At 26.7% G+C, this 11,324-nt stretch overlaps 1 protein-coding gene across 1 annotated transcript; it reads right to left on the bottom strand.

The window, feature by feature from the left end:
• Positions 1 to 5,267: 5,267 nt before the first annotated feature.
• Positions 5,268 to 10,933, bottom strand: LOC132921428 (splicing factor Cactin). The gene is made up of 10 exons (XM_060984452.1): positions 10,775 to 10,933; positions 10,017 to 10,157; positions 8,769 to 9,322; positions 8,449 to 8,697; positions 7,028 to 7,204; positions 6,691 to 6,931; positions 6,447 to 6,636; positions 5,893 to 6,047; positions 5,680 to 5,824; positions 5,268 to 5,587 (listed from the first exon to the last, which is right to left on the bottom strand). Coding segments are annotated over exons 1-10 (2,043 nt in total). The 5' UTR covers positions 10,777 to 10,933; the 3' UTR covers positions 5,268 to 5,398.
• Between the last annotated feature and the right edge of the window lie 391 nt (positions 10,934 to 11,324).

The following is an 11,324-nucleotide window of genomic DNA, read 5'->3' as shown; positions in this document are numbered from 1 at the left end:
GTCGGCTTATGTTATCCACTTTGTAGAGTGCCTAAGTGATTACATTAAGCGACGGCCATTTTATATTCAAAAGACCAAAATGCCTTTATTGTATTTTGTATTTAAGTCCCTATAACCTATACACGAGTGTGTGTATATATATATTAAAATATCCACACACACTGTTATGTATCAATAACGTACAAATATATCTAAAATTATATTATTGTTTAACACCGTACACCAGTTATCATATTTAATCAAAATCAAAAATTCATAATAATATATGAAAACATTAGGATGTACATTTATTCTAATCTAAGTAATATCTACTACACATACTTTATTTCATTTTATTACACATTAAATTATTTTTGTAACAATTTGTATAATAACTATAAATGTTTAATTTTTAACTGTCAATTAACTGCGTGTGGTTTTGAATTATTAGCTTTTCAAATTTCCTTTTCAACATAGAAACAATTTGTGCGGTATTGAACGGCCTAAAATATGTGGTTATGAGTGGTAAGTGTGTGGTTTTAAACGACGCCTTATATCAAAAATATATAATATTAATTACGTATTGTATAATATTTACTTAAATATTTTGGGTTTTTGTTACAATAAAATTCATTTCTTAGTGGCTAACGCTGTATAATATCGTATATAAATTTTCCGAAGTCACGTATTTCAGAAACAAATCCTGATGAAGATAAGTGACGTATAACAGTAACTAAATTTCTCCGTCCGCGTCTTAGAGTATATAAGTATATATAGATTGAACCGCAGAGTAACGCGAAAATGCGAATAAAAGATGATCGTCTAAAAACTTTCGGCTGTGTTGTCTCTATGTCATATAATGCGTATATACAAGCGTGTCCGTATGGCGTATAGCGGAAGGACAATATCCACCACCGCTTTATTTTAGTTAATATTATTTTTACCACGTTTTATAAAACAAAAATGTATATGGTCTATTACATTATTTTATTTTGGCTTAGCAACTCACCCTCCCACCCATTCTATATTTCTACCAACTCTCTTGCATATATACCACTTATATATATGTATATATTAAATATAATAATTATATACTCGTATATATATATATATTATTAATAAATAAACATTCAATACAGACCCTAATAAGTATAATAACTATAATAATATACATATATGTATGTAAGCGTTGATTAAATATGTATCTATAGTATATTAATTCAATGTTATAAACGACCAGTCGGGCTTTAATGATAATACGACATTAACAATTAGCACCCAAACCCAGTCCGTCATGAATATGTATAAATCACGGACTAGCTTACGGCCCACGGGCGTCCCTGATAAGCGGACGTGGGTGTGCGTCATCACGTGATGTTTCGTACTTGAGACTTAAGTTACAAAATCTCCATAATTCTGAAATCCTAATTTTGCAACTGTCTTATTAATTTAATTATATAGGGAACCCTTCACATAATGTAATATTTTCGGCTAGAAATTTACCTACCTATAGTTAAGATATCTATATTAAAAAGTATAAATAAACCAATTTTTTATTAACTTACCTAATTAAAAAATAACTATATTTAGGTGTCTATATGTAAATCAATTATATTTTAACACATTGGTTTCGCTGATTTCTATTGTTGCTTTGGTTTTGGTAATTGTTTATTAAATTATAGACTTGGTCAAGACGTAAAATATCTATGCGCATAGCCAATAAAAAATTTTAGTTAGTTTAGGTCATATACTGGATTAGCACTTTTAAATGTATAGAACGTTTCAAGTGTAACCGTATGGGTACCTCGTCACTGAATAGATCACTGCAGAATTCATGAATGTAGATGTAGGTACTAATTTTGAACTCACTGAAAAATGATTGTAGGACGAAAAACGGTTTTGGGCGAAGATGGTGTGAAAGCTTCTTTTTCCAAAGATATTTTACAATATATTAATTATTTTATTAATTTATTCTTCTATTAATAATAAATAGTTTGAATTGATTTTTGAAAGTCTACCATGCCCATTATATTATTTGTTATTGTTATTAAGTTATATTTTAAATACCTACGTAAAATGGTATAAATAAGTTCACAGTATAAGCTATAATAGCGTTTAATAATAATAAACATTTCATAGTGCATATAGAAATAATAATACAATACAAACAAAAAGTTTCATGTATAGGATTAGTATTGTTCAAAATACAATAAAATAACTAAAATGATTACTTTTTGATTAAATATTTCATAAAAATTAAAAATTAAATTTCCCATAAAAATATTGTTGCTACGTATTTTTGGTATTTTTGAATTGTTGTAAGAACTGTACCTATTGTGATTCATAAATTCTGAGTAACCTCGTGTATTAGTATTATAAAGATCCACAATAGACAAAAACGGAAAAAAGTGACGTTGTGACACATAAGGATAAAGGGAGTATTTGTATTTGGAACAACTGTATGAAAAAAATCGTGAAATCATTCAAATTCAAAAATAGATATTGTTAGAAAGATGGAAAACTCAATACAATGTGTTCTCTCCTTCAGTCCCTCCCCCGCCTCCCCTGACCAAAAATTGAATGAAGTGCGACGTATAACATTTGGAATAGTCAGAAATATATTTGGAACAACTCGTGAATAAAATCGTAAAAATGTTATCTTAGTGTCATCAAAAAAGTAGTAGATACATATAAAAAGTCTGTTATTTTATAATATTATAAATAAATTGAAATCATTTGCAATAACATTTTATATCTTGAGTTTTTTCAGCTAAAAAAGTGGAAGTCATACGAGTCATAGGGTTGGGGTTCTTAGTAAAAACACATCAGGTAACGGTAAGTACATTTTAATTTTATTTCCCTCCCATTCCCCTTTGGAAAATATCTAAATAACGTCCATGAACTATTTATAGTTAATCACTTAAATTTAAATTATTAAATACAACACATTAGTTATTGATTTAAATGGATTACTCGGCTACGATTATTTACTTAGATGATATATTTCTATAATAAGTACCTATTGGTAGTTATAAAAGTTTTTACAAAGTCGTAAGTACACCGCTTAAACCTACAGTGTCAGAGTTTAACGGTTGAAATTATAATGGAATGCTTAGCTAGGTAAGTACATAAAGTTGGTGGCTCAGGGGCAAACACTAAAACATTTTAACTATGTAACTGTATCTATACTTACGTCATGTCGGTATAGCAGAAAACTAACTAAACAATAAAACAACGTATTCAAGACGTCATATTATATTTAACTTAATCATTTTCTTGACGGCCAATATCTGCTTCGATTTCAAATCATCTCCGTAGTTAGTATTTAGTTTAGATACAATATCTAAAACTAAAATACACTGCAGGTACCTACAGGTGAAAAATAAAGATACAAAACCTTTCTTTTTTATTTTCGTATACGCGTTACGGGCAACGTAGAAAGTTTGGCACTGTAGTCTGTAGGTTAAATATTGAAAATATCAAAATTAAATAGAACATCTTACTGGATACTTTAATGAACATAAAAAAAAAAACACTTGGAATAGCCAACTCGAATATTAGTTACCAACTTAGGTATTAATAATTTTTAAGTATCTTATCCATTGAATCATTTGTATAGATTAGGTTACCTATCTACTATAACTACTGAATGGACAATTCATATTATTATTTAAAGGTGGTTTAACACGAATTAGACGAATATTGTTTACTATAGTTATTTTAATTAATTATTAATAAAATGTAATGTTAGGTACATATATATAATTATTGAATATTAAATTAATTTTTTTATTTATTATCACATAGGTACACCTACCAGTTACCACTACCATTGGCACTTTGAGTTACAAATTCGACCAGATTTTTTGCATTTACACCGTTTGGTTTTACATGTGTTGTAAGCAAAACTATCGTACCTTTGACTACATAAATTAGAAAATTATCTTGTGGCTTCTCTTAGAGAAATATGTGCTTTTCGTATATCATTAACCTAGATGAACATCTCTTTGCATAGGTGTCGTGAATACTGAATTTGTTCCGATTATCACAATTCCCAATGCACGTATATTCGTTCCTACATTAAACAGGTAGGTATCTCATAAGTAGTAAGTCGCATAGAAACGAATACAATTTGTAGGTATAATTGTATAGATAATTATTACGCATTCATTTTATTCGATATAAATGTGCGCAGTGGCCAGTGAGCTGTATTTAATTCACTTTGCCCACTTGAATCCGGGCACTGTTCACTTTACCCGGATATTATTGTACAAAGTCCAGTCAAATGTATGAAAATTGAAGTATTAAAAAATAATTTGTTCGGATATTGTGCAAAGTGCCTGGACATTGTAATACAATGTCTGGATTTTCTACTTTACCCGTAACATATTATATATTATATTATTATTAGTAGATACTTAAAATTTAAATCTTTATTAGTCCCCTAATTTATTTAATTTAGGTATAAATTTTAAGAGACAAGGTTTTATTTATTTTATAGCAAAAAAACAAGATTTTTTTGATAGATTTTATTAGTTTTATATAAATCTTTATTTTGTACTTTGTAAATATTTAATACATTACATTAATTAGTTATATTCTTAGGTATATTGGACTAGACACATAATTTTGTGACCATCACAAAGAGCTACCTATCTGACCTTTAGAACTTACACAGATAGATTAAAATAATACTTTACATCTAATCTAAAAAAAATCATTTATTATGTTTAGACTTTGACTCTTAGTATATATGATTAAAGAAGTGATAATCAGGTCAAATGTTATGAAGACAAATACCTACTAAATAAACTTCAATAGGGATGTTTCAATCAGTAGAAAATGTACTTGATATTAAATTTTTTAAATGTTTGTTTTTAACAATGTCATTACTCATTACCCATTAGTGTTATAAAAAAAAAAAAGATAGTTTTGTACCTATACATATTTGTTTAAAAAGTAAAATAATATTATATTAAATATAACTTAAACTTTAACCCATTCATACATGTGAATTTTAATAAGATTGTAAAAAATCATATAATAATAACGTATGAAATTTTGAACTAAAACAAAAATTATATTTTTGCTACAAGCTGACATATTCTAGCGTCACATTATATAATGCTATATTCTGGTATAGATGAACACATCACAAATTCAATCATAGTTTGAAAACAAATTTTTTCCAGCAACATATCTGCACCAGCTAAGATATAGTGTATGTTTCATCTAATAAAACATAATTATGTACATATCTACATAATAGTAAAATAAACTAATAGAAATTTAAAGTTTTTACACTTTTTAAAATACTATATTTTTATTAATGAATAAACAGTTAAATTCCATAAAAGTTGTAGTTTAATTAATTTATGTACAAACATTGATAAAAAAAAATAAAGAAAAACAATTTAAATTATCGTCTATATCGATAGCGTTTGAAATGAAACCATAATTGAAAAATATTGTTATGAAATTGACAACGAAATCCTCTTTTGTATGAATATTCCCACTCTCTGTTGACTATTTTGAATGCAATATCTTCATATGGAGGACCTGCATGAAATCTCAATACTGCAAATTCTGGGTTATCTCCACATGCAGTCTACAAAAATATAAATATTAAATAATAAGTAATATGGTAAAAAATAGCTTTAAACAACTACAATAATTTTTCAATTTTTTTTTTTAATTTACCAAAAAATATTGTGGAGTTGAACTTTTATTTATTAAATCTGGATAAAAAATATTAAACTTATATCCTTGAACAATTTTTGGTGGAGGATTATCCATATCATAATGAGTTTGATTGTACTTATTCCACTCAAATCCAGTATGTACCCTATGTATATAAAATTAATTTTAATAATTTAAACATTTAAAATTAATATAATTTATTATATTGTTTACCTATTAAAATATCTGGGTTTTCGTGGTCTGTACTTATCTGACCATAAGTAAACTTGATGGTCTAATTCAGATTCTACTGAGAATTCAGCTTCTTCATTTGTCATTCCCTTTCTAGCTTCTTTTTGCAAAGCCATTTCTTCTGCAGCCATGACATTCTGTAAAAAATATGTTTTTCATAAACATAAATAAATTTATTTGAATGAATATTGACAAAAAGTTTTACTAGATAGATTATTTTAACACATGTTTTTTTATTGTATGTACACTTTTATACGTCTAAGGATTGACTTATTCCATAAATTATTTATGAATATAAATTAACTTTTTGATAAATATTTAAACAAATAACCCTATTACTTTTCAATTGGCATCAAATTTCAGTATCTGTCAATAAATATAGAATCATATAACTGTCTGTATGTTAGTCAGTGTACAGTTATTTATGATAACTAATGTTATGTATTTTTCAGTATTGAATTTATATTATTATCATGGTTTTTACAAACAACATATGAAATTGACACTTGAATATTTATTGTATGTGATAAGCTTACTTCAATACGTGTCCCCGTGCCTTGTACTTGTAGTCTAGCGAATGTCAGTCTTTTCTCATCATCAATTTCTGATACAACTAAAGTACCCAGTTCTACGCTATTAGGAGAAATATATACGGGACTATATCCACAAGCTTCATAATCTGCAGCACATTCTTCTATTATATTTCTGGCTTCTTGTTCAGCATCACTAATTAAAAATAAATGATAATATTAGCTATAATATAAATATGATTAAATTTACCTTATATCTTCTTCAGAACTTTGGTCTTTTTCTTTTCTAGAGGGAGATTTTCTGGTAGAGGTTGATGGTTGATCTTGACCTGATGACTCATCAACTTTAGTCAATTGTTGACGGCTATTACTGCTTCCTTCTTCGGGATCAAACTGTGATTCATCCATTTTTTGTTGTGCTTTTAATACTTCAAGTTTTTTCTTTAGATTTTCTTGGTGGCGATCTCTAAGTCGAGCTCTTGCAACATGGGCTATATATATATATTAATATTAATGCTTAAAATACTAACTTAGTTTAAATAAAAAAAAAATTGTAATTTTATTGTATCAATAGTAATCATGCATACCTTTTAGTTGTGACAGTAAAGTTTCCCAGTACCCAATGTCAACACCTTCAGCTTTACTATTAATTTTTTTTTCAATTTGAATTTTTAATTGATCCAGCTGTTCAGCAGTCTTACCTCTAAAAATATGAGCAACTTCATGAGCTACTGATTGATGGATACCTTCCCTCCGACCAACGCCTAAACATATAATATTTGGTTTATTAAATTAAATATTATTGAATACTTAATATTGTTGGTGGTACTGAAGTGTTAAAATGCACAATGGAAGTTTAAAATTTACAAACAATACATGATAGTATATTATACTTATTTAAACCAAATAATTTAATTCCAAATTGAATAAAACAAAAAATATATTTCTAATCACTTAAACAATAGATTTAAAATTACTAAATAAATATGTAACCGATAATGATTCGGTGATAAAGATTGAGTATTATTAAATACTTGACCAAAATTCTTCAATATATTCCACAATATATTATACAAATCATTTTATAGCTTACTTACTGACAAAGTCAAAGTCAAAGTTGATAATTATAGTGATACCATTGACTGTAAAATAATGCTAACAACCAAAATGATACAATAACATAAGGGATTTCCAAGATTAGTTGTCTAATATGATTATAGGTTCACAGTATAAAATAATTAATAAGTAATAATAACCAATAAGTATATTATTATTAATTATCATTACATTTTTACCAAGATGGCATTAAGAGTGATAAAGCAAGCATATTTTTTACTGTCACTACCAGTTTTTCTGTAATTCCTATGGTTTTATGAAAAATATTTTAATATCTTTATCTTAGATTTTTTTCTCATGCTTTATCTAATTTTATGAATTTATATTAATATCAAGCAATTAGGTCTCTTGCATATTACTTATTTTTCAACATGTCATATTCTATAACTGATTTAAATATATCAGTAGGTATCTATTTATAATATTGTAGAAATTATTTTTTGATATAAATTTGATGAAAATTAAATTACCTAATCACCTTGAATAATTTATACATGTAATTTTCATATTAATAACCACTAACAGATGAGTATAGCTTTGGTTCAAAATTAGGTATTGGGACACAAACAATTGTACACTTTAAGTTATGAGAATTTTTTTAAGTCAACATTTTTGTTAGGCAACAATTTAGATGTATAAAATAAATTGTTATACTAATGCATTGTTCGATCTTTAACTGTAAGAATGTATTTAACATCAATAGGTAGATAAATTGAACATTGGCGTCAATGCCTGGGCTATACATACAATTTTCACATTTCCCAATTTTTAGTTTGAACTATTTTTATAATACTATAGTTATTGAGTATTTGATAAAAAAATAAAAATTATAAATTTATTGAACATCAGATTTTAAATAATATGTGATTTCCCAAAAAGATATGACATTTACCTGTGTAAGCTGATTGTTTTTGTATTCTTCTCATTTTATGTAATTCATCTTCTACAATGACTGTTATATCATTCCAGTAATCAAAGTTTTTTCCTTTTTCAAGTTCCATGTAAACTTTTATATCTTCTACAAGATCTTCTAAATCTTTAAGTTTTAAGCCATTTAAGTAAATATAAGGTTCATGCATTTCAACAGCATCTACTTCTTCTTCAGTACTTATATACTTAGCAAGAAGATCAATTGGTTTAGCTGAAAAATAAACATCAATGTCAATATATTATTTGGATAGATTTTTATTTTTATTATTACATTGATATTACCTCTGCCGTCCTCAATTCGAATAGTAGATCGCAAACGAGCTTGCTGTAAATGAAACTGGTCTTCACTTTTTTCCCACTCTTTAAACTGTGCTGCTTCTTTACTTCTTTGTAATAATGCCATCTCATCTTCCCTTTGTTGTCTTTCCATTTCTCTTTCCATTCGTCGTTTTTTCACTTTTTCCAATTCTCTTTTGTTTTCTTCCATTTTTTGTCTATTTCTTAGCTCTAGTTCTTCATGGCTAACACCTACTAAACCATCTTTAGCCATTTTTTTATCCCAAACAAATGTAGAAAGCAAATTTGCATCTCCAAATGGATTGTCAGCATTTGTATAATGAAGGTAATCATTATCCCAACCCATTAACTCTTTTCGTTTTCTTTCTTTAGCTGTTTTCTTCATTAACCGCCTAAACCGCTTTTCTTCTGGAGTCTCCATACCTTTAATTAATTCCTTTTGCTGTTTTCTTTCTTCAGCAACTCTAAGTCTTTCTTGCTGCAGACGTTGTAATAATTTTGCCTCATCATTGCTGGACGAGGAATCACTTGATGATGACCTGTATATAAATCAAAATACACTATTAGCGTGATATTTATGTTATATATTTGTTTTTAACCATACCAAATATTGATTATATTATCGAGATTTGATAAAAGTCTGAGCTATATCTAACATGTCTATCTATGCTATCATTAATATTAGTTTAGTTTGATTTATGGAATTACATTATACCACGTCACTTGTATACCAAATGATCATGTTGAAAAATTGCAATCATAAAATCATGTTACAATATAGGCGGACATCGTGAGAGGACTTAGGGGTGCTCAGCTCCCAAAATTAGAAGGTAATATGTTATACTTGTGTATAGAAAGAGGTTGCAAAAGTGAAACCACTGCGAGACACTTTACATTGGATTATTATAGCCCCCCTAAAAATTCAACCAAATATTCATCCATGTGTTACATATAATATAGTGGATGTTATGTTTTATTTGATAATAATAAACACTAATTATAGTATAAGTGTATATTATAAAGTGCAAGACTAAGGGAGTTTGCTATTTCTATTTTAAATAAAATATAGAAGTAGTTAAACACTGTTCATTTTTTTTTTTAAAAATGCATTATTTTATTTATATATTCTAATAAATATTATCATAATTATTTATAAGAGTATATTTTTTACTTCCAATACTTAATTAGCAACATTTTGCATATAATTTAATAATATTTATCAACAAATTTTACCTTCTTTTACTCTTGTGCTTAGATTTAGATTTTTTTTTTTTTGATGAATGCTTATCATGTTTGTGCTTTTTTTGTTCGTCAATATTTTTCTTATTATTGTATGAATCCTTTGATCTAGAGTAATGTCTAGATGTTGGCGACCTACACAAAATAAATAATTATTAGTTTATTTTGAACAATGCATGTAATTGTATGGATTATAAGATATACCTATATACACTGTACATTCAAACCATAAATTTAATAGTAATAACAATGGATATATTAATTTGATATAGTAGGATAAGCCTGGTGAATACTGTGAGATACATATTATATTATCTAAACAAGTCATAATCTTATAAACTAGAGCACTTACAATAATTATAGTAAAAGTAAACAAGATATTATTTTGTATTTATTTGCTCCAGTCACCCAGATAAAGAATACCACATAAAAGATAACTTACAAAATCACTGTATATTCTTTTTATATTATTAGATATTAAATGATATCACGGTATTCTAAACACCTTCACCTCGAGATTACATTTTAATAAGTGATTTAAATACATGACTTAAAGATTTTATACATGTTTATATTCATTTTTAACTTGCATGTTATTTCAATATATTTATCCTAACTATTATAATATTATAATAAAAGTATTTATAATCTAAACCATCTCACTTCCTTCCATCACCATTGTTAATCTATCAGGCATGCAATACCAATTTTTTTTTATCGATAATTAAATGTATTATAAAACCATAACTTACATTTTGTATGATGATAGCAAGATTCAATCAAATGTTAACATATAGATAATAATAGTCAAATGAGATTGTTTAAGTTTTAAGACATTTAATTAAAACCATTTAGTATTTAAGACATTAAACCATCAACCATTTTAATCAAAAACTCAAAAACAATATTTTTATTTTTTATTCGGTTATCAGTTTAAAGAAAACTAAGCAAACCATGTCTACGAAGAAAAAATATTAATAATATTGATTGCATGGAAACAAAAAAAAAATCAAAAAGGTGGTTCCAATCTAGTACCTTTTATCCCAAAGCCAATTTGTACGAAATACGAATTTAATTAATGTCGGGAACATAATATGTAATTAAATATTATTTTGTATTAGCGCTTATTTATTCTATTTCTATATGACCAATTTTATTGTTTTATAGCCTATGTATGCTACCAATGCTACCATATTGTTCTGTGATGCTATCACAGAATAAATATAATGATGCTACTAACCTTCTAATATTTATACTTTCTAAGGCTCATTGATCTAATTATCTAAATTATATTGATGCCTG

Source organism: Rhopalosiphum padi, chromosome 2 (assembly GCF_020882245.1).
Source record: "Rhopalosiphum padi isolate XX-2018 chromosome 2, ASM2088224v1, whole genome shotgun sequence".
In the NCBI taxonomy this organism is placed as follows: Eukaryota; Metazoa; Arthropoda; class Insecta; order Hemiptera; family Aphididae; genus Rhopalosiphum; species Rhopalosiphum padi.
The sequence above is the reverse complement of the archived record's forward strand: the minus strand, read 5'-3'. Positions and strand labels throughout refer to the sequence as shown.